The sequence below is a fragment of the Leptosomus discolor genome, chromosome 6, assembly GCF_034619465.1.
Source record: "Leptosomus discolor isolate bLepDis1 chromosome 6, bLepDis1.hap2, whole genome shotgun sequence".
NCBI classification, from domain to species: Eukaryota; Metazoa; Chordata; class Aves; order Leptosomiformes; family Leptosomidae; genus Leptosomus; species Leptosomus discolor.
This window is the reverse complement of record NC_141396.1, coordinates 47,528,638-47,553,354: the sequence shown is the minus strand read 5'-3', so window position 1 is coordinate 47,553,354 and position 24,717 is coordinate 47,528,638. Positions and strand designations below refer to the sequence as shown.

General features: G+C 37.8%; 1 protein-coding gene across 1 annotated transcript in view; it reads left to right on the top strand.

Annotated features, from left to right (window-relative positions):
* The window catches only part of PIP4K2A (phosphatidylinositol-5-phosphate 4-kinase type 2 alpha), a 115,550-nt gene that overhangs the window by 55,910 nt on the left and 34,923 nt on the right, over positions 1 to 24,717 (top strand). The window contains exons 2-3 of the mRNA XM_086466330.1: positions 7,302 to 7,399; positions 8,511 to 8,607. Coding sequence (XP_086322456.1) covers positions 7,302 to 7,399; positions 8,511 to 8,607 — 195 coding nt within the window. The remainder of the gene's footprint in view (positions 1 to 7,301; positions 7,400 to 8,510; positions 8,608 to 24,717) is intronic.

Here is a 24,717-nt window from a genome sequence, read left to right as displayed (position 1 = left end):
TACACTCATTGAAAGGTGTAATCAGATTCACAGGAAGTTTAACCAAATCTGTAGAAATGTGGCTTTACACCTGTCTGACAATATACAGTGGGTGTTCTGGATTTTCTAGACTATGCAAATGTCCAAGGGATTTGAAAGGCTTAGAAACTTGATTCAAAACGTTTGTGAAGGGAATATGATTTTGGTGCTTTTGTAGGTTCTTTAGACACTGTCACTCCAAACTCTCTGAACAGGAGTGATAACCAAGCTATAAAATCCTTTGTTTGGATATTGGGCCATGATATTCTAAATTTAAAGGTCTACACCAAGAAATGAATGCTCTTGAAAACCATTTTCTTTCCTCTGTTTTGGGACTGTATTTGGTATGTTGCAATATCCTGTTCGGAGCTTTCTCAGGTATGTGACAATATCGTGGTTTCAATGTGGATGTGTGTACTACAGACCTTCCCTCCCCAAAGATACCCTTGTGCTGTTGAAAACAGTAACTAAAAGGTCTCATGAAAACATCTGGGGTTTGCTGTGAAATATTTTGTTTTGTGGTTTTTGTTTTGCTGATTCTTCTTTTCAGGGAGAATCTTGCTACTTTTTTGATAAAAAGTAAAGAATCTGTGATTGATGTATTCATTTCTCAGGATTTCTAAATTCATTAAGTATATTTAATATTTTTGCAAAGTATTTCAGATAGTCTGGTTTTAGTAGTTTGGGAAAAATATATCTTTCTGCATTAAGGCAATTTGAAAAGCATTGGTTCAGTTTGCCCTTCTTTTCTAGCCTTAGATTATTGAATTTCATTGAAAGCCAACAATCTAATGACAGGTATTACCTGAACTGTAAAAACATGAAGCTGCTCTAGTAATTACTGGTAGATGTTTTGAGACATGTAGAACTTAAGCACCTATTACTCTGGCAGCTAGGTGGGCTTTTATGTTGGCTTGGGTTTTTTTGCTTCGTATACCTTAAATTAAAATGATCCTAAAATCTCAGAAAATTAAATACTGTACCCTGTGTTTTTCTTAATCATATAATTGCTTTAATTTCAGGACTTGTAACCAGAAATTACGTATATAGGAGAAGACTCCTATACCATTTAAACTCATAGCACGTTGTGTAGTTAATAAAAAGGATGCCTGGGTAGATATTTTTTACCTTGTGCTTTTAGGGGGGAAAGAGATTAATTTTTGTGTGATTGAAATGATGAAAACCTCATTTAAAACAAATTAAGAAGTATTTTGCTGAACTGATTTATTTCTCTATAGGAGAACTTAGTTTAACCTTTTATTTCTCTTGCAAGAATGGCTTTGAGTGTAATTTAAACTGTCAAATGACATTTATCAAATGATGGTTTTGCCCTGTAACAGGCAAATGTCTTCCACAAAATTGATTAGCTGCTGACCTCATCCACCCTTTTCAGACCCTTCAAGGTAGATTTCAAAGAGCTGTAAAATAATCACTTCACTTTCAGTTTATACTTCAACACAAGGCATTTACTGTCCTGGTAGCCATACTGCGGCGTGTTCCACATCTGTGAAGGAGAGGATGTAAATGCCTGCCTGTAGCTCTGCCTGTCACCACCCAGCCCATTGTGCTTTAAGCTAAACCCCTACTCCTTGCAAAATAGGAACAGCTTTGAAAGTGGCTGTTTACAGGATAAGAGAATGAATGAGATTAAGAAACTTTATCTTCTAGATGATTGTACTCTAGTAATCAGGAAAATGCTCTGTTTGGTAAGACCTGCAGGGTGTTCAGTTATCAAGAAGGTACCAGAGTAATGAAGAGCAATAGTCTCCTAAATGTGAGATTTTTATACTCCGAACAGTTTTCCTCTGTTGCATTCTTGTTCTGCAGCCTTGTTTTGTAAGAGCAATCAATTAGAAGCCAAGGGGGCTGCTTTTGTAAGCATTAACCTACCAGTAAATGAATTCACCGCGCCTTTGAAGAAGTCTGTGGCCCTGTCAAAACAGTGACTCTGTGTCTGAACGAGAAGTACTGTCTGGTGTTTTTTTTCTCTTCAGAGCTCCGTGCAAGTTTCCTTGCCAAAGAAGAAACTGAGATGCAGCAGGTAAACCATGAACATAAAAAGAAAAGTCTCAGAATTGCTGGTAGTGTTAAAAGTTCAATTCTATTTTTAGAGCTCAATAATTTCTTTCAAAGTCTCTTCCACTCCCACTTCAAAAATCTGTGTTTAAAAATACACGGGTTTGTGAAAAATGTACTTGACTTTCAGAGTAACAAAGCCATTGTAGCTTGTTTGTCTCTGCAGATCGGACTGCTGTGAATTGACTTTCAGTTTGGAAAGCAAGTTGGGAGCTAAACAGAGCTGAAAAGATAGTAGCACTTCCCCAACTCCACCACATCCAGCACCGGAGAAGCAGGGTTCTCCTGTGTGTGAAACTGCCAAGAGCTGTAACTGCGATTGAGATGCTTTACCAAGCTGTTCAGTGTGGAAACACCTTGTCCCTTCATAGGTTCAGCCAGTGAGTCTGGCTGGCTGATATGTTAAATTAAAAGGAAACAGTACTTGTGCTGCATATTAAAGCTGAGATTTTAAAGACGAGAAGCCACGTGCAGATTTAAGGCTTTAAATAGGAGGAGGCTTTCAAAAGGAACCACTAGGCATTGCTAAGTAGTCTCCATGAGATTTGTGATGTGCTTTGGATGAAATTTTGGATGTTGATGTACAGGGGTGGCAGATGTTTGGGTGATTTTGTTTGTAACGTGTTACACAGTTGGTTTTTTTTTTTTGCTGCTGCATCGCAGTGGTAGGCATCAGCTTTTATCTGTTGGAGAAGAGGATCATTGTTCTGGCTCCTCTAGCAAAACATGCAATATATGCTGTAAATTGCCTTTATTATATGCTGCTTAAATATCTCAGTCTGCTTTGCATACAAGCAGTTTATTGATGCTTATGTTCTGACAGAATGAAAACTAATGTTTAATTATGCATTGCCCTAGTAATGTGGTGTTTAGGGTGAATGTTTCTGAATTAAATAAGGGCCATTAATAATGCCTAACAATTCATGATATATTCATTGCTTGATTTCAAATCATATAAATTAGAGAAGCTTATTTGAAATGTCACAAATATAAGACGGCTTTGTAGGAACACCCCTGTGTGTGCTAATTTCAGAATCATTACCAGCTGAGTCTTACTATTTATTCAATGTCCAGTAGGCTTTTATTATTCTCTTATTTGCAGTTTAATTACAGCCTCTGTTTTCCTGACAGTGTGAATTCAATCCTAAACCTGCAGGAGCAAAACGAGTTGCAATCAGTGGGTTTTTGCCTGAAAGCCTCTTTCCCTTTGGCCCCCTCCCACCTGCCATGACCCAGCCTCAGCTCTGAGCAGATCGCTCCAGCCACGATTTTTTGTACCATGTGTTTAAAAGGGCGATGCCAGTCTAAGGCTTTTAAAATTGTTCTTCCTTAAAGCTCGTAAGTTGTGGAGGATGTCTCTCTTGCATAAACACCTGGTTTTATAGCAATACCACAGAAGATATTTGAATAAATTAGAGAGGTTTCTGGGTCACTTATGTCTTGTGTGCATAAGTTTACAAATGTATTAATAGACATGAGGTATTTATACAGAATATGCATGATTACTCTGCAACTAAAATATCAGTCATATTTAATATAATCCATTCTCTAAGGCTATTACGTAAGGTTTGAATTCCTCAAAGATATAGTAAGCATTGTCTGTTTCAAATAACAAAACAAACTGCAGCAAAATTTTGCGTTGATAACAACAAATCAAGGCAGTTAAAGGCTGCAGGACTAGAAGAACTTTTTTGGTGCGATGCACATGCAGTTATTGTAGAGATGCTATGAATGTAGGTTCTCTTAAAAGTAATTGTAATTAAATGAAGGTTTGGTTCTGAGTCCTCAGCAACAAGTCGGTCTTCTGTCCAGTGAGCTTTCTGCTTCATTTATGTGTCGTTATTACCTCTTGTGGGAAATTATTACTTGCTTATGGTTTTGCTGTATTCAGAAACACTCCTCAGAGGAAAATGGATATTTCCTATTTCTTATGTAATTATTACAGCTATTGTAACACAGTTTCTGTTGTAACTGGTAATACTGAACTTTCATCTTCAGTCACGTGTCGTTTGCTATTGCTAAGGGAGCTAGCTGTATTTAACAGGTAACCTGAAGAGATGCACATAATACTTGGCAAAGGTATCACATGCATCTTAAAATTTTCTGTCGTGCTTGACTTTCAAATGCAGGGAAAGAAGCAAAAATTTCATCTGAGATGAGCTGGAAGGATCAAAATATCTCGTGTTTGGTATTTTGTGTCTTTCAGATGTGATTGTTTCTTTACATGGTCATGGCAAAGTGGAGAACTGATCCCTCTGACCTTTCCCTTTTAGCTTTTCAAGAGCTGTTTGTGGGGGAGTTGTGGATATTGTTTCTTCTCCCTCCCACCCCCACAACGTGGTTCCAGTTTCCACCAAGATCTAATGACACGGGTATTCCTTTCTGTCTTGTGTTCACTTTCCAATCTGGCCTCATCAAATCTATCCAAAAAATGTACTTCTGCACAAAGAACCAGATCTTATACTTGAAAGGTTTAAATTAATTAATGGCCTGTGCCGCTGGGACGTGCCATTACTCAGCTGGTGTGCTATACCAAAGGTCATTTCTTCTGTGGTTCATCACCTGCTTTATTTTCCTCTTCTGCTAGAGAAGAATTCCTTAAAATATTAGAGAGATTACTTTTGTATACCTCAGAGTTGGATGACTCTCAAAAAAAAAAACAACCCCAAAACCAATCCAAACCAATAAACCCAGAAACCAACACCCCTCCAAAACAAAACAAAACAAACAAAAAAAAACCACACCAAAAACCCAGACCCAAACCATCTGTTGTTCTGCCTTTTTTTTTTTTTTGACTCATTTGGGGGCTGGGGGGGGAGTATACATTCAAATCTTGTAGAGAACTTCCTAGGAGAATTATTTTGGAATTTTTGCTCAGAATAAAGGAATCTCTGAAGTTTGCAAATATGAGCACATTTGGCTATGTTATTCCACTATGCAGATGGCATTTGTAAGGCTTACAGGTGCAATTAGAACTGTAATATTATAGCACAAATTTAAATATTTACAGCATGAAAGCAAGTCTATAGATGTATCCAAAGACACTTTATATCAGCAAATTAAGAAAGCAAATGCATGTGAAAATTTGATAAATGCAATTTTGATAATCTAAAATCCAAATTTGCAAACAAATTTGCTATTATTCCGGATAACTGAAGGTGTCCGAATTCAATTTTATTGACAGTATTCAATGGAATATGTCCTTGGGATCACTTTTGGCTAGAATGTACATGCCATATAGGTCTCAGTTATCCCTCTTTCAAGTGTGGAATTTGTTGTATGATCTGGCAATCTGAAAGAGTAGGTAATTATTCTGTGTAAGCAAATTGAAAGTTTCATATCTCTGCGTAATGTATCTACTTGTCCCTAGTTTTATTTGTACAACAGCTAGACTAGTTCTGCGGACTCGTGAACCTGCCCTGTGGTTTCAGGGTGAGATTGATGTACGGCCATATCAACTGTAGTAAAGAGCGTGTAGTGATTTTTCGATCAATGTTTTGTTATTTCACGTCATATTTAATGAGGTGTCACTATGATTTATTGGGTTTGTACAGCTATGTTTTCAAAAATCTACTGGAGTTTCTTCTTTCTCTCCCTTTGGAAGGAGGAAAGAGCATTCTCCCTACAACTCCAAGGAGCAGAGCATATCCAGCCTATCCCAGACATCTTTTTTTCCTTTCTTCGCTCTGCTATATAACTGCCATGCCTTTATCTAGAGCTTTTCAGGGCTTTCTGAAGAAGCATTCTGTAAAATAAATTCAACAGATTTTTATCAGTTTTCATGTCGGCTGCAGGGATCTGATTAATAAAAATAAGACGTGGCAGGGAACATCACTGGGACTTCAAAGTACTGAAAAGTGATGTTTTCTTATTTTGTTTAATTTCAGTTCTGCGAAAGGTCATACTTGCAGTGAGTGCATTTTTCTCCTCTGATATTTATAACATGTAGCTGCTTCAGTGAAGGTTTCTCCAAAAGCCTTTGTTAAGCAGGATAGCATTTACAGGCAACTAACAGCTTTCTAGTCAGAAAACAGTGTTGGATGGGCAGTGCGAAGAGCAGAGGAGTACCCAGTGTTGCTATATCCACCCCTAGTGTGCATTTTTATTCATATAGAGTAGGTTTTCCCTCTAAACCCTGTAGAAACCTGCTGAAGCAAAATGTGCTCTGTATGAGCAAAAATATTGGACTGGATAAATGGAGATGCATTACCAGGGTATAGAGCACTGTGTAAGAACATAGGTAAAAATGTGTGTCATGGGTATTTGGTGACTGTTGTTATAGTGAGTATTTCTTTTGTGATTTGAAAGGGCCATTGCAAGCTAACAATCCTCTGTCTTATGTTTATCATGTTTTCATTAAAATTTACTAAAGTAGGGGTAGATTAATACATGCAATAATAAAAACATGCCTGCAACTAGCTAACGGAAGTTATCTACATTTTATTATAAAGGTGTGGTCAAAAGCAGATTTCAAATGTATATGAAAAATCCTATTCTTGAGAAGATTGACAATATTTATTTCAAAGCTAGAAAGAATAGATGGTCTCCGTACATATAACAAAATAAGGATCTTAGAACTTCTCCATCTATTTCTAAGCAAAAATTTAGCTATTTAAATAGTTCATCTGACTTGAACAATCAAAAAAAAAAAGTGCCTGAATGCTGTGAGTTGCGAAAACCCAGCTGAGTTCTTCACTAATATAAGAAACAAACCTCTGCCCAAACTGTGTGCATTCACATGTAAGCGAAATTTCCTTATTGTCTATAAAATAGTTCAAGACACAGACATGTAAGACCACTTTGTAAGCTGCAGAGGTAGATAGTAATTTGAAATATAGAATTTGAATTATCTTTGGAAAGTGTAGCTCAATTGACAAAATAAGAACAATGTGTTGGGATTAAAGACCATTTTGCTGGCATCCTCATTGACCTTCCATAAAAAGTACGCTCCAGGTGTGCTTTGAAGCACTTTTTTTTTCTGAATGTGGTATAAATATGGAATGCTGTTTCTTCTTTTCCAAAGTGTCAATCTTCTGATCACATCTAATCTGGAAAGAATAAAACTGCGTTTGTGTTCTTCTTTTACTTATATTCACTCCCAGGACGTATACACAAGAATTAGTAGACTGAATAACATTTTCGTAATTAAGAGATATGCAGCATCTTTGCAAAGACATCAGCAAGTAAATATATTCTCTTTTCTCTAGATCAATGAACTGAGCCATGTTCAAATCCCTGTTATGTTGATGCCAGATGATTTCAAAGCGTACTCAAAGATAAAGGTGGACAATCACCTTTTCAACAAGTAAGTACAAGTAACAATTCTCTGTAGAAGCAGATAGTGGCAGTGATTATTTTTATGCAGTACTATGAACTCTGTTATTTTTCAGTTCATGGGACTGAAGTTTTGATGATTAAGTTAATCCTGTGATAAACATAACCATCTGTGCTGTTCTGAAAAGCAACAGCAAGGGCTGCTGGGTAGTATTTTTCCTCCATATGGTTTATTATTGCCTTATAAGTATCTTGCATACTGAAGGTGATTCTTTCTTGTTGGGATTATTTATGGCTGATATAAGCATTTATTTGGGTATTTTTAAAAACATAACTTCATGTGCGTGTACTTTCTAATAAATGAAATAGTTGAACAAGAATGAGAATTTAAAGCATACATCAAAGCTGAATAATGTTCAGCTTTTTATAATCAATAATACAAAATCATATCGATTATATAGAAGCTCTAAAAGTATTAAGATGATTTCATGTAATATCTACCTCTTTTAAAACTAAAATGCACCATGAACAGTGTGTACAGGCATACAAAACTATCAGTGCTGTTTTGTGTAGAATTTTATCAAGAATATATTCAGCAAAAGGAAGAATTCTGCTACTTTAGGTCTTCTGTTCTGTGGCAAAGGTCAAAAATAACTTTTATCATGTATAGGTCTAAAATTAAGACTGGGATATTAGAATTATTCCTGTACCGATGAGTCAAATTTTCTTAAAGCTTTAGCCCTATTAGTACTTTCTGGTGTCACAGATGGTATAGTAATTCTTGGATAATCCAATCTTAGATTTCACCTTTGAAGTAATTTTAGGGTAATGGGAAAGCATTCTTTTCTGCTTTTGAGTCCAGGTTCAAAGTTATCAAACTAGCGTTTGTGTTATTTCATCCAGTTATGTAATAGCTTGTTGGAGACAAATATGTATGAATTTATTAAACATTGTAAAGCAAAAGAAGATAACTCAGTGAGACCAAATCTCATTGGAAAAAAAAAAAAAAAGAAAGCATTAGAAGAGAGATTGTAAATCTCCTTATCCCCTCCTTTGTGTGAACAGAATTTAGACAGAATAGTCTAGAGTTACTTATTACATATGCAGGTGAGTGAAGCTGATTTGGTTTTGTATTCTTTCAGAGAAAACATGCCAAGTCATTTCAAATTTAAGGAATATTGTCCAATGGTTTTCCGTAATCTAAGAGAGAGGTTTGGAATTGATGATCAAGACTTTCAGGTAAGTTCAGTTTCAAAATGCCTAAACTGATAATATGTAGAGATTTTAAAGGTTAGTAATGCTGCGGTTGTGATTAAGCAGTCCAATCTGGTGAAATTAACTTTTTCTTTTTGTGTAAGTTGGAGTAAAACTAAGAGAAAAACAAGACATTCTTTCTATTCCTTCCCCTACCTGCAAGCGGAACATTTCTGTTTTACCTCTTTGCCTGCCCTAGCTGTCTTCTGATTCCTTCTGCTATCTTTAGTCCTCTGTGTTTCCCGTTAGAGTCCTCCCAGTCATAAGCCATGTTATTAAAACTGCAAAGTGATACCTTTTGCAATAGGAAGAAAAAATAATGTCTGGACGCTACTGACAAAAGATGCTATGTTCAGCTGGGTCACTTAAGTAACAGTTGCTTCAGTGGTGTGTCTGAGAGATGTGGTTTCTGAAATAACCACAGCCTTTTTTTTTTTTTCCCCTTCATGCTCTTTTTGTTTAGAAAGTGATCTATGGCCTGCCAACTTCATACTGCTTCATCATGTCTCCTTTTCCTGTTGTTAAGAGGATCTGGAAACAAATGGCTTGCATAGAGCAGATACAGCAAAACAAGAAATTGCTCTAGATTTGGCAGGGTTGTTCCTTGCAGCCAAAGCTTCTTTCTGTCTTTGCAAAAGAAAGTTCTTGAACTCTGCTTCAATCTGATTTGTCAGTACTCACTGACAGTTCCCTTTTCCATTAACTGTTTCTAATGTTTCACGTTGTTTCAGTCACAGGGATAATTCCTTCTGCAGTCACACTGCAAGATGTTTTGTCCTAACAAGCACTGGCAGCGTAACCCAGCGCCGCTCCCTGTCGTGCTCTTTTGCTATTTTATGTGGGCTGCAATTGTATTGGTAGCTTATGACTAAGATATGTTAAGAGAATTGATTAACCATTAATAAATGGTTTCAAGTAGCTAAACGAATTGTACAAAATGTGTTTGTACTATAACACTGCCATTCGTGCTACATAGAGCAGATAGAATACTGCAGCCAAAATTTACATCTAACTCCTTCAACTATCCTCTTTACCAACCTTCCCCTTTTCAGTATCAAAGCAATGGGTTAGAAGTGCATAGATGGGTTAAAACGTGCTTGCAGGCATGTAGATGGAGATTAGGTTATGGATCTCTGTAGTTTTGGCCACTGTAACTTTGGTAAGATATTTTGCTGGTAGATGAAGAGGGTTGCGTTTGTTTCCTTTGGTAGAGCTGTCATGATCCTATTGTGTGATCTTTTTTTTTTTTTTTCATTAACCTGTTTACTGAAGAACTGCTTAAGAGGAAATACACCAAGACTCAGGCCAACAGCTGAAACAGTTATACCAAATTGCATTTCTGGTTCAATTTTTCCTGATGGACCAAAGAGGATCCTATTGTTTGGGAAGTTATTTGATCCCTTTATATGAAATTTCCTTTTTTTTGACAAAGGAAAGGGATCAGTGTGTCAAAGAGGAAGGAACATTGTGATTACTCCTAAACTTAAAATTCTGGTGTCAGCTCATGTTTGCTATCTTTCAGAAGATAGGATGATGACATGACTAGGCAATCAAAGTTATATTTCAGTAAATACATGTTAGAAGGCTGGCAAACTTAGCATGAGCAAAAATGTTGCATTCCACAACATCATGAAATGTTTCTGTATGCACTGCTGTTCTACAACAGAAGTTCCTGTTGTAACTACAATATACTGCTGCTTGGGTTTACTAATGGTAACGATGATAAAACAATGTTAAAAGACTGTCACTAAATAAAATGTCTAGATTTTCAGATTAAAAACAAATAGTTGTTTGTAGCTATGCGTTTTGGGGTTTTTGAAAATGTAACCAAACAACAATCCAAAATAAGAATGTAACCACATCCTGGTTTTTGATTCAATGAAATTATGTATTTGTTAGAAAAAAAACTTCAATGCTCTTTGGTATTTCAAGTATATTTAGTGAAAAACAGCAGATACTTAATACTGATTTTGATCTAAGGGAAGGCAATGTCTGCATTCTTTTTTTTCCTTAACCAAAGCAATTTATCACTCTGAATTCTTATTCTACTATTGGGCTGTTCAGATTTAAATATTTTTTTAAAAGGCTCAAAGTAGTAATGTATTTTGAACACACTTTCAAAATTAAATTGTTTTTACAGAAATAAACATAAACGAAAATTCACATCACCCCAAATGTAGGATAGGGATTATCCCTGTTAAAAGTAGAAGTTGCTTTCATTTTAATGTTACATTCTCTGTGATTTTAAAAATGGAATCTAGTCTGACAAAGGGAGACCCACTGTGTATATACTTTTTTCTCAGATAATCTTGGTCATCAAGGAAGTTATTCCAATGAATGTTGGTTAAAGTGGTTGTCTTATACTTGGAGACAAACATGAATTGGAAAAAACCCGTGCAGTATTGAACTGAAGGAAAGCTCATGGAAGAGATAGCAACTTACTTTTTCTGGATAGTTTTTCTTATATGATGATTTTCAGGAAGGGAGTCCTAATCAATTGTGAACAATGTCGTTCCCATTGTTGAGCAAGATAGGATGATTGGTTTAGATAAACCAAATTACATTGTTCGTTAGTCAGACACATCCATTTCAATCAGGAAGAACATTCATTTTAAATGTTTCTACTTTCCAAATGTTCTGCAGATATCCTTGATGAGTTGTTCTACAGGGCAAATAGTGCTTACTCGTCCCTACCTCATGAAAAGAATTTTGTAGCGTACTTTCCAATTACTGAGCTATACTCATTTTAATTCGTGACGTTCTGTTACTCGCTTTCTACAGTAATTTTGTGGACTGCTTAACACAGAGGCTTAGTTCACATATGGAATGGTTAATACAGGGATTTTCTTTTACAGAGGTCTCTTCTCATCCTTGAAGAGAAGTTTAAGTCTCAAAGAGCAGGGTTTTTTCCTACAAGTAGTCTGACTTAAGAGTCAGGACAATTCCTTAAATTGTGTATGGTTCGTGCCTTACAGGACACCATTTCTAGTAATGGCAAATACAGTTCCTATAATGGATTCCCTCCCTTCACGTGATGAAAACCAACTCTTTTTTTTTTTTGAGGCATCTTTGGTAATCAGTGGTACCTCTGTCTGTCTTTCCATAGCTAGTTGGGCATCTCCAAGACATTTTGATGGTACTGAAGTAGGATTAAAGTTTCATGGACATACATGTTTGGTTGCTAATACTGAATGATGATTCGTTCTTTATTATGGACAGCAACATAGAAAATACAGTATGAAGTTAGTTAAACCTTAGGTTTTATTCAGAGGTTGCCTGGAGAAACTTGGTATGACAAATTAAGTCTTCAGTCTAGGTTAAAAAACTTTGTTCTTATGTAAAAAAAAAAAAATCTTTTATTAAACGTCCATCTTCCTTCTTGGTGATCACATATTACTAAGATATTTATTGCATCATGAATGAAAATTGCATTTGAATGATGGAAAACCTTTAAGGCCATTTTAACCACTTACATGGACTATAAATTATCAAAGGGAGAGAGATTATTGTTTCGTGGTGTTCTATGTTACAAGTAAGTACATACAGATCTCAGGTTGAAGATAACTTTTTAAAGTGTCAAAGTAATTCCACAAGCCAGAGCATTAAATAATGACAGATTTTGCCTTGATAGGGTAAATTGTCTTGGTCTTGTATTTTTGTTAGTGTCATCTTACTTCACTGAAAGAGAATCTTTGACTCTTAAGATCCTTCTATTGTTGACAGGAAAATACTTGAGAACATTAACTGTTCCTAGCAGAAAAGAAAAAAAAAGAATTGGAAAACAGGTGTCAAAGTAAATGCCTCACTAAAGTCCTGAATTAATTTTTAATTTCTGTGTTCCCCCTCAGTTTTAGTTTAGTTTTGCACAAGTTATTCTACAAAAGACCGCTTTTTTTCCCCCCAAATATATGGGGTAGATGTTGCAACTTCAGAGTTTCTTTTCAACTCAGTTGACATAACTTCTTATCTCACAAAATCAAAGACTAGAGTTCGGTCAGAAGAATTACAGGACTAGCTTCTGTAAACTGCAAAATTATGAGAGATTAGCAGGCAAGCAGCTAGTTTAACGACCCCCAATGAACTCTAGAAAAATAGCATCGTCTACACTTAAAATGCTTCTGTTGCTATTGCCCTGGAAAGGGAAACTTACTTTGTTATGCTCCAACACATCTGTTCTTGCTTAAAGTTATTGCTGCATCCTACATCTGGATTCTGCTAGGCAAAAGAGGGAGGCTGGGTTCTTGACCAATAAAATACAATTGCTCATACTAGAGGGCACCAATGTCCCAGGGTAAGTAATGAGCCTTCTGCTGGGGATGGGGGAGAGCACAACTGATTTCCCTTAAAGTTTTAGTCCTTAGCATAATAGGAGACAGGCTCAGATCTGACTTTGCCTGTCTGCAGGGACAGTTTGTAGACATTCTCTCTACAGGACAAACAATTCATAAAGAACTTCTGGCAGATCATCTGTGAGTTCTTGTTAATTTAGAGGTGCTTATTGCTTCTCTGTGTGCATTTTTCCATATAAAAGAGTGAAATCTAAAATGAAAATTGAGAATTCCTGCTTTTAAGCAATTTCCCTAATAACAAACCATATGAATTCAGTATCTTTCACTTCTCCCGATATGAGCATCTCCTTGCATTTTGATATCTCTTGCAGCTTTCTCTATAGAAGGATTTATAGTCCAGACTCTAATGTGGCATCAGGAAAATAGAGCAAATTCTTGTTCATTTTTCAGAAGTCAGACTTTAACATAATTTTCTTTTTAAGTATCTAAACTTCAGATCACTGAAATTCTTGTCAACCTATGAATATTTTTGCTTGTTTTGTGTGACTTATCCAATCCTACGATATCATATTAAGAGCTTAAAAGCTATTTTACAATCTAAGATGATCTGTTTCTTCAGACAAATAAATATTAATCAGAGCTCTGTGCTGATGCTTCTGCACTGAAATTCATGCCTCCGTTTATTGGCCCTTGGTTTGGGAAGGAACAAGTCATGTTTAGCATGAAACTACAGACAACAAGGTCAGCAATCAATAACTCAGCAACAACTATGTTAGGAGTTGGATCTTCTTCCTAAGACATGATCTTTTCATTGAATGTTTAATAAAATGCATTAAAAAATCCTGGAAGCAATAACTGTCTTTGAACAGAAAATTCCTGTGCTGATCATTTTAGTATGGTAAGACTGTCAGTGCATGAGAAGTTCTTGATCTTATCTGTTAGATGAAGTTCCTGCATCCAAACATACAGTTTGTGGATCCCAAATGAACATTGGCACCAAGATGTTCAGAACGGCTAACGACTTGTTTGCGTAGGCAGTAGCAGTGGTAAGGTGGCGAGCCAGCTGTACTAACAAATACTGTGGCATTTGTGGTCTTTCCAGCATGTAAAAAATGAAGTTTGTAGTATGAATATTATGTTCTAGGATTCGGTGCCTTAAGTGTGAACCCAAATAAGAATTTGGTGACTGTGGGACTTAACCTGAGTGTGTATGGCAACAGAAATTTTAACCTCTGGTTTCTCTTAGTTTTCCCTAGAAAAATCATTTGATTTGCTTTCAGCAGTTCCTTGCCTAAACTAAGTATCATTCACAACTGGGTATTTGAACCAGAAAAAAGTAATTTAGTGTGTTCTGGCAACATCAAAACAGTGAGCTGATAGGCACTCCCTGAGCTCTTACGGAGATAGCTGTTAAAAGTAAGGCATCATGCCAAGCTTTGCAGGGCTGAAGGGGAGAGGCTCCCAGAAAAAGACCCCTAACTCTTTCCAAAGCAAGTGCATGCCTTAAGCTGACAGCTCCAAATCCAGACCTACAGTCTCAATAGGATAACTTGATTTAGGAAAGAATCATGTGTTTTATTCATTAAACTCTCATTCAACCAAGTCAAGGAACCCATAGCCTTTCTCCTGGAAGGATAACTCACTGCAAAAAGAAAAAGTTGGCGTTTTGCCTTTCTCTGTCAAAGTTTTCTAGCCTTTCACCACTCCTTGGATACAACTTGCTTATAAATGTGCATAGGTGTTCAGAATGTGTACATCCACTTCTTAACAAGATCATAGAAGGGACTTGGTATTTCTGATGGGTGCACCACAGCACTGGCAGTGTCCTGTTTTCGTGTTTTGGAGGTCCCATGACATTCACCATAGGTCTTTTGAGAGCCCTGCTTTTGAGCTGACAAGAAGTCATCGTGGAGTATTGTCCATACAGCTGCCAAAGACAAGGTGAGGTTGTACCACTGAATGCACTTGTAGCCTATGTTACCACTTTGCTGCACACCAGACTTCTTAAACATATCAGTGTTAGATCAGTCTTTCCCGATTGTGTTTCCTCATCAGTGTTTCCATCTGTAGCCCATGGAGGACCCCATGCTGGAGTAGATGGATGTGCCTGAAGGAGGCTGTGACCCAGTGGGAAGCGCACACTGGTGCAGGCTCCTGGCAAGGCTTGTGACCCTGTGGGGGTCCCACGCTGGAGTGGTCTGTTAGTGAAGGACTGCACCCTGTGGAAGGGACCCAGTTTGGTGAACTGCAGCCCGTGGGAAGGACTCACGTTGGAGAAGTTCATGGAGGACTGTCTCCTGTGGGAGGGACCCCATGCTGGAGCAGGGGAAGAGTGAGGAGTCCTCCCCATGTGGAGGAAGGAGCAGCAGAGACAACATGTGATGAACTGACCACAACCCTCATTCCCTGTCCCCCTGCACCACTCGGGGAGAGGAGGGAGAGAATTCAGGAGTGAAGTTAAGCTTGGGAAGAAGAGGGGAGGAGTTGGGGGCAAAGTGTTCTAAGATTTAGTTTTTATTTTTCATTATTCTACTCAGATTTGATTGGTAATAAATTCAACTAATTTCCCCAAGTTGAGTTCATTTGGCCCGTGTCTGTAACTGGTGAGTGATCTCTCCCTGTCCTTATCCTGACCCACGAGCCTTTCATTTTATTTTCTCTCCCTTGTCCAGCTGAGGAGGGCAGTGATAGAGCGGCTTTGGTGGACACCTGGCATCCAGCCAGAGTCAACCCACCACAGGAGAGCTGTAAGCTTGTATTCATGAGGAGCTGTGCAGAGGCCAGGCAGCACCACTGTAACTGCTGTCACAGAAGAACAGCCAGACCATGTGTATGTAGTTCTCTAGCAGTGATGAACCACTGCCAGGCTTTTCTACTGACCTATGATTTCAGTCATCACAGAGCATCATCTGTGCACTTGTTTTTGCCTATTTGTTCATGCAAAGCTTGCCCAGAGGCACTCTTAAGTAGCCTGGGATGTGATCTGATCTGTCTTCAGGGTACGTTGGGCTTGTGAAGCTCGCTTTAGCGTTCCATGACTTTTGGATGAGATCACAGCACCAGAAATGGTTGTTTGCCTTTGTCCAGACATCGTGAAATGGGAAAGATCTAAATCAATGAGAAGCTGTTAAGCCAGTCAGTTTGAAAGATTACTATTCTTCCAAAGCTCTCCGTGCTTTATCACCAGAATTTTCCTGTTGCCCTTTTTCTCTTTTTCAGGGAAAGCTGTGACTCAATGGCAATTTTCATTAGGCTTCCTTTTTACATTAGTTACATGAAGTATTTGTGTTACATGCAACACAGTTCACGTGCTCAAAGTTTCTAAAATATAATCTTGTCTGCTAAAGTAGCTCTTAGAAAACAATGACATTGACATTAGACATGTAAGAGATTAGAATGAGCTAATTAAATTGACCTTTAAATCTCTCCACCCTCTTGGAGGCTGTGGCTAATCCTTGGCCTCCCACTGTGGAGATAAATATCCGTGCTGTGAACATTTGAAGCAAAGTGGGCAGAGGAGGAAGAGCCTCACCAGCAGTTTGTCTTTGAAGAGGAGGGCAATACTTCGCCAGTTACAAATATAGCTTGCAATTACGGGGCGGGGGGGGGGGGGGGGGGGGTTACAAGCTTTTCCTGTGCTTTTATAGCTCTACTCCATGTGTTTTCCTCACAAAAATGATTTCAGTTGGAAAAAATAGCTCCAAACAGCTTAACTTGTTGTTCTTGGAAATAACCAAAGTCTCTCTGGAAATCAGTTTACTCCTTTTGATATCTGGTGTTGGTATAACTAGCATTATCAATAATATTGTTACTGTTACTTAACTATAATAGGCTACTATTTTTATTGACCGATGTGCAAGGTAAAAATAGACTATCAAAAGATAAAGCATTAGGTGGTGTTTTAGCTGGCTTCTAAGGACTCTTGAGAGTGCCTCTTACAAACTATTTGGTTTGATAATTTATGACTTTGATTTTTTTTAAATTGCAATTATTGTGGGGCTTTGTAATGAAAAATAAAAAACCATGTAAATAATAGATGATTAAATGACAACAATCAAAATGTAATTGTCAATGAGCAGTTGGCATTTCACGTAGTGAAAACTTGCAGAAGATGCAAAGACTGTCCAAATGGCAAAGTGGGATAAAGACAAAGATTTTATACAAAACCTACTGTGACCACTTGGCATTCTGAGCCTGTCCAAATGAGGTGCATTTTAATATGGTCAGATGGATAGTTTTATGGATAACAAGGAGTGAAGAACTACAGAGGTGAAGGCTGCATTCAGGGAAGTAGTGGCTCTGAGAAGGAACAACAGGTCAAAGAGGACAAGAATTTAGCAGTAATGTGAGCTCCGGACTAGAAGGAGTAACTGTACCCTTGGGTGCATAAATTGGAAGGTATAAAATAAGACCATAAAGAGCTCTAACTTTTTTCACATCTGTTTATTTTATACCTGAAGCTAATACTTTATATAGTTTTAGTGCTAGTCATCTTTAAAAAGGATGTTGAAAATTTGGATATAGAAAAAAATACAGAAAAAACGCCGTTGAGGAAATTCAAGGACAGAGAGAATGCCTTGTGGTGGGAGCGACAGAGTTTGACCTGCTGCACTTGCAAGAGTTAGAATTGAGAAGTAATTACTATGTGAGTATCCTTGCAAAAAACCAGTACTAGGTACTTTAGGAAAGAATAAATAGGCATGACCAGAAAAGGAAATGATTCAAATTCAAAATTAGAGTCACGTTTTCAGTTACACAATTGATTAAATAGTAGAAAAACTGCTGTGGCAAATCTTTATCTTTTAAAGTTGGAAAAATCAAGACTGCCTTTCTGGAAGTTGTACCTTGACCAAAAGCAGAGACTGGAGTTCAGTTTAGGAATGGCTGGGAGAAATAAAACGGCTTGTGCTGAGTAATGGTTACGTTGGCTTCTAGTTTGTGAAATTCTGTTGAAGGCTCCAGAAAAGCTCTTGTGAACTTCAAAGAGTTGTGGATCAGGTCCTAAGAGCACCAGTGGAAAAATACTTTTTCCTTACCTAATGTGTATTTACTGTAGGAAATAAAACTCTGTGTAGATTGCTGAGAGTTTTGGAAAAACGTGCTGAGGGAAGAGAGTGGGTCTATAGTAAAACTAAGTAACCTTTTATTTAATTTTCTAAAGAATACACTGTTCTTGAGTGAAATTATGATATGTAATTTAGCTGTGCTGATTAAATTTTTGTATCAAGAACTCTTTGGGAAATGAAATACTGGTAAGTGGCGTAGCTTTTACCCATTTATTTTTAAGGCTGTATTTTTATTATTTTACCAGAAATTAATTCTGTAATATGGGCCAAATTCTTTGTGATTTGTAGCCTCTCAGCACTGAAGACCAGATGAGTATTTCTGGTTGCCTGCTACTCAGTGCAATATATGTGATATTTTTAATATTGATATATGTGAGGGCAGTGAGACTTCCAGCCAGTGATTTCTCAGAGGGAAAGTATCTCGGAGAGAGAGGGAGGTATGTGAAAGAGAAATTTATCTAGTAGAGGTATCTCTGAGTTTGGCACATTAAATGTGTCTTCAATTGTATAAGTAATTACACAAGTAATTTAGCATAGTCTTTAAATGACCTCATAAAAGTATTCACACTTAAAAAGTACAAACCTTTTCTTTCTCCTGAGACCAAAAAACCAGCAGGCACAAGATTAAAACTTCACAAATGAGAGGTGAATGGGGAATTGACAGAACACGCACACTTGGAGCAGGAGACTTGCAGTGAGTTGCTAAGTGAAGCTGTTAAGTGGAACAGGGTATGTGTGGCTGACAGATGTTTTAATTGTCCTAGAGGACCGAGGCACGCTGTGGCAGAGTGGAGAAGTCTGGGAAAATCTGGAGGGGACAGGGCAGTGTGACCTTCTTCTCTTTGAGTTTTGTGCTCACTAATGCTGTAGTACAAGCAGGTGATTTTTATTAACTTATGACTACTGCTCCAACGTTGTACAGCTGGATACATGCTCCACTGGTTCCTGTGTCACTGCTATGCAGTAGCAGTAAGTGAAGGTAAAAGGGCTGTTAGATTATCAAACCTGCCTCTCTTGGAGGGTAAGTGTCGGGCATTTTTTTATCTATATCTAAAGGATATCCTCCCTGTTCTGGCTTTGTGGCTCATAGATCTGTGCTAAGTGAGGAATGGCTCGTTTCCCATCTGTTCATATTCCACTTAGTCTTCCCCTAATTAAGAAGCAGAGCCAGAGGGAATTGAATCTGGTATTTGCTGTGATCTATCTCTCTCTGTCTCTCCTTTCCCCCTCCCTCAACCCTGCTTGTATTTTGCTTTTGGAAGATGGGAGATGCTTGAGTTTCATTCTTTTATTTGCTTCCCAGTTCACTGTAGGCATCTCACCTAAGGAGATATGGTGATGGCGATAGCTCTCCCTTAGCTCAGTTCAGTGCTGACCAAGGAAGCAGAGGAAAAGCCCTACGCTGCTCTCTTTAGGCAGCTTCAGTCAGCTTTTCTCACAAGGCATTTGTGCATAGATGTCTATAGTACAACTTATTTTACTCACTTTTTGTACAAATCATCGCTGAAATTTATCTGTATGTTCTGGCAAAATCATCTGGATCACAGGAGTGTTTTACTGTGCACTGTCTCACAAAACTGCATTTGACAGTAAGAGGCAAGTCTATACAGTGCGTCCGATAGCAGTTGGAACTACAGAGCAGTACAATTCAAATAAATGCATATTTTCAGTTTGTCCAATGAGCACTACTACATAACTTTCTTATTATTGTCTGCATTAAGATAAAGATGATTGACTTAAAAATTTGGGTTAGATAACCCCAGGATAAGTTAAACTTTTTTACTTATTTACATATGTCCAACATCTAATTTTAAAAGAGAAAACCCCACAAAGTTTCCACAGTCTTTGCAGTGTAAAGTGCATATTGGACGTCAGATGTGGTGTTACTGATAGTTTTGGCTGAGATTTCTTGCCGCTTACAGGTTTAATGGTGGCTGTGCTTCAAAGTGGCTTAAGTGCAGGACCTTCTTGGCATTTTTGTCTCTTAACTTACAAGAGAAACATTTTCCAACAAAGAATCTCTTCACTTCTAATATACATACTGTTAATTTGTTAGTATTTGACAGGGTTGAACGGGGCACAAAATTCTTTGATTTCTACTTAACAGTCTGGGTCAAACAGGTAAGTTAGCTTCACCTGCATCAAAAGGGAAGGATCTTAGTGGTTTTAAATAGCCATATTGTTCCCTCTTTGAAGCCCCTAAATTTTACGTACCAGTGCAGGCCAATTCTTGTCATCTGTTTACTTAAAGATTCATTGTGATGATCAGGCAACAGCATATGTATTTCACTGAAGACTGATTTCTAACTATAGACAAATATAACTTGTATAGTTGAGAGGTAGGGTATTTTGTATGGTATCTGGAAGCTTTACTTTAGAAGGAATTTGAACTTTTCTCTGTTCACAGAAGTGAGAGTTAACCATTATAAATAAAACTGGCCACAGACAAAACTCAGCCATGCATTTATCAGCACAAGAAAGTGGTAATGCAATTACTAGTAATAGGTACAATATGATGTAATTAAACTTATTTTTCAGCTTTTAAAACCATACTTATTTACTAAACTTATGCAAGTATCAAAAGAAACCACAGTAAATATAATATTAACAATGTCCTTTGTGTTCCACCTTCTTTCAAAGTTCAAAAGAACTACATTCTGTATCTGAAGAAAGCATTGTATTGAGAGAGTTTTCACAGGAGTGGAGAGTTAGTAAAAGTAAAACGTCAAAGAGGTTAGTTTTATCTTAAATGTGTTTAATGTTTAAACATCTGATCTTAAGCTCTAATTTATTACTAGAATCAGAATATTGTAGAGAGGGCATTTGGGTTACCTGTGCATGTATAGAAAGCTGCTGCTTAGCATAAAGTTGGTTGGTTTAATCTAACAAATTAATATGCATGTGGTAAAGTGATAGCTGTATGCATTCTTAATTAAGCTTGATGTAGAAAACTAATAATAAAATAGCCATCTACTAAGAAATAAATCACCATTTCTAACCCATTAAAGCATTAAGAAACAGTAAAGTGTATGCTAAATAATTATTTACAGATGTATTATATTCTCTTGTTAGCAACATTTTCAATATGATAGTTATATTTGGAAATTAACTTTTCGTTATAGTTAGCAACCGGGCATAATTCGCTTCCATTAGTAAAAAAAGCTATTGCTGGAAAAAAACAAGAATCAGTGAAAAGCCAGTGGCTTTACAAGGTTTCCTCCAGTTCATTTAAAATATGACTAAATTCATTAATTTCTATTTGAATCTGACTAGTTTCTTTCTTTTTTTCTGTCTAGCCTGAGTTGTAATGAAAGAAGCATGATAAAAGGAGTACTAGTTGGTTCGTTCTCTAAGTATAACAGCTGTTATTTCTTTTTAAGTCAGAATTTCTAATTGCTTACTCTATCCATATTTTTAGAGGCATCAAGAATAGAATCATAAAATCATTTAGGTTGGAAAAGACCTTTAAGATCATCAAGTCCAACCATTAATCCAGCACTGCCAAGCCCACCACTAAACCACGTCCCTAAGCACCACATCTACACGTCTTTTAAATACCTCCGGGGATGGTGACTCCACCACTTCCCCGGGCAGCCTGTTCCAGTGCTTGGCGACCCTTTTGGTGAAGAAATTTTTCCTAATGTCCAATCTAAACCTGCCCTGGTGCAACTTGAGGCTGTTTCCTCTGGTCCTGTCACTTCTTACTTAAGAGAAGAGACCAACCCCCACCTCACTACAGCCTCCTCTCAGGTACTTGTAGAGAGCGATAAGGTCTCCACTCAGCCTCCTCTTCTCCAGACTAAACACCCCAGTTCCCTCAGCCTCTCCTCATCAGACCTGTTCTCAAGACCCCTCACCAGCTTCATTGCCCTTCTCTGGACATGCTCCAGCACCTCAATGTCTTTCCTGTACTGTGGCACCCAAAACTGCACACAGGATTTGAGGTGCGGCCTCACCAGTGCCAACTACAGGGGCACGATCACCTCCCTGCTCCTGCTGGCCACACTATTTCTGATACAGGCCAGGAGGCTGTTGGCCTTCTTGGCCACCTGGGCACACTGCTGGCTCATGTTCAGCCAGCTGGTGACCAGCACCCCCAGATCTTTTCCACCTGGCAGCTTTGATCTGCTCTCCCCAGCACAGAGGTCAGGCTGACAGGCCAGTAGTTCCCCCAGTTCTCCTTCCGGGCCCCTCTTGTAGATGGTAGACAGGTGTCACATTTGCTAACCTCCAGTCAGCTGGGACCTCTCCAGTTAGCCAGGACTGTTGGTAAATGATGGAAAGCGGCTTGGTGAGCATTTCCACTAGCTCCCTCCATACCCTTGGGTGGGTCTTATCTGGCTCCATAGCCTTGCGAGTGTCTAAGTGGTGTAGCAGGTTGCTAACCATTTCTCCTTCGGTTGTGGGGGCTTCATTTTGCTCCCTGTCACTGTCTTCCAGCTCAGGGGCTGGGTACCCTCAGGACAACTGGCCTTACTATTAAAGACTGAGTCAAAGAAGGTACTAAGTATCTCAGCCTTTTCCTCTTCCTTTGTCACTGTTTCTCCCCACATCATATTGCATCATAGGGTTAAAAAAGTCTGAATAAATTTATACTTGGTTTGGTGGGTTCCTACATAAATATATGTCTATACTAGATATTTATGGTTAATGATGGTGTGACAGGAGGTTACTGGAGAGCAGAACAAACTTTATTGTAAGGCCTAACACGTAGAAGAGCTCTCCTGTGCAAATAGTGCTTATGAGGACAAAAGGAGGCAGATGTAATATAAAAGAGCAAATAGTTACAGGAATAGCATTCAGAAGGTTTGAAGTCAGAAGTGGTTATTTTTGTCCCTTTCTGGCCACGGAATTAGTAACTGAGCTTCAGCAACTGAAAAGTCCAGAGAAGAAGCATCTCCCATGTGTTCTATCTCAGTCAAGACATTGCTAGCAAGACACTTCATTCATACTGAGTACTCCCAGGTCTGAATTTCACTCCAATCTGACAACTCTTTTGGTGAAGAATGTTAAAATGTACCTTAAGAGTATTTGAAATTTTGGAGAATAATGCTAATTCAGGTCCTCCTTCCCATCTCCCCTCTTTTCCTCCTCCTTCAGAGGTTCGGTGGTAGACTACAAAGTACACTTTTTTGCAGCTTTTTATAACAAAACAACTTCAGTCTCCCCCCAGATTAATTTCTTTCAAGATTTATACCACATGGCTTACAGTTTGAAGACTAAGGGTTCTCTGGGAAAAATAGATTCAGAAAACTGTTGTTACTGCTTTACTGCAATAGTTAACCTCAGAATAATGCACCTTTTTCTGCTGTGAACAATAACAAATAATCGCCCAGTAGCCTTTATTATTGCTAATTGAATTACAGCCCAACAACTTAGCAGTAGTTTAATTCACTACATACAGTAGTGATTACCCATGCTTTAGTTTTTTTCAAAATTAAAAGTAGTTGTTCTGTTACATCCTATTTTCTAGTGTGTGATGAAAGTAGCTGAATTCGCACAATTTTTTAAAAACTTTTATTATCAGTTCTTCGTTTTAAACTATTAAATATAGTTGATGGAAACAAAGCCAAGTCCTGTCCTCTAGAACAGAGAGGGTTTCTGCAGAGGATGGTTTCTATGACTAACTCTGTGATTCAATTTGAATATTAGTGGTGTACTGGTATCAAGTGTAGCATTAAGAAAATTCAATCCATTTGTGATACCTGTTCTGTTGAATAGACTTCAGGACATAAAAACATTTCAGTGGTGGAGTGGTGGGAAATAAATTTGAATAGGAAACATCTGAAAACAGGTAAAGAAAATTGCAGTAATACTTAAATTCCCTTCTCTAGTATCTTCGATATCATGTGGAGAAAGACATCACTTTTTATCATAGACATCAGTAATGATTCTACTTCATTGCACAAGCCTATGAATATAGACAGAGAAGTGCACAAAGATTTATTTCTGCTATATGCCATAATTAAGGTTTTCATTCTAATAAGACCCTGTAGAGCTGTGTGCTTTTAGGTGATTTACTGTTATTCCTACTACTACTGAGTATTTCAGTTGAATAAAGTAACCTTGTGGGAAAATATTTTAACTTCATATTAAACTGATTTCAAAAAGCATCCCACATTTGGGATAAGGTTTAACTGTGTTGAAGTCAATTGGTCTCCAAAACATGGAGACAATTGTATGTGTTCAAGTGCCTTTTTAAATAGGGGCTATAGTTGCCCTCATCTCTTGGTTGAGGTTATTGCTTTATAATAGTAATACTTTATAATAACCTTCTGTCACTGGAGTTGCATCTGCATGTCCAGCTCCTGCTGAAGTCCACGGAGCTTGTGAACAGATTTATCAATGGTAAAGCTTCCAAACAAGACATAGCTCTTATAAAAATAAAATTTTATGGATTTGGTACCTGGTTGTGGTAGACTGAGCCTATTTGTAATTACTTTCTGAAAGCATCATCCTGCTTCCAGTGTAAATCTGTTTTGTGACTTAGTTCACGGTGCCTTCTCAAACCTCACAAATATGTCATATTCTGTAGCTGCTGGACCTGAACTTTTTTGGTTGAGTAATCTGCAGCATTTATATACAAAATTTTATTAAAACTTTCTGTGAAAATGGCTTTTCTTGTAGCAGGGAGAACGTTATGCTGTGTAAGTGTGGGAAGGGGGGAAGTGTATTTCAATTTAGCAACAGCTGTTTGTGCAGTATGCTACAATGAGGAACGATAGCAGGAGCTGGGTGGT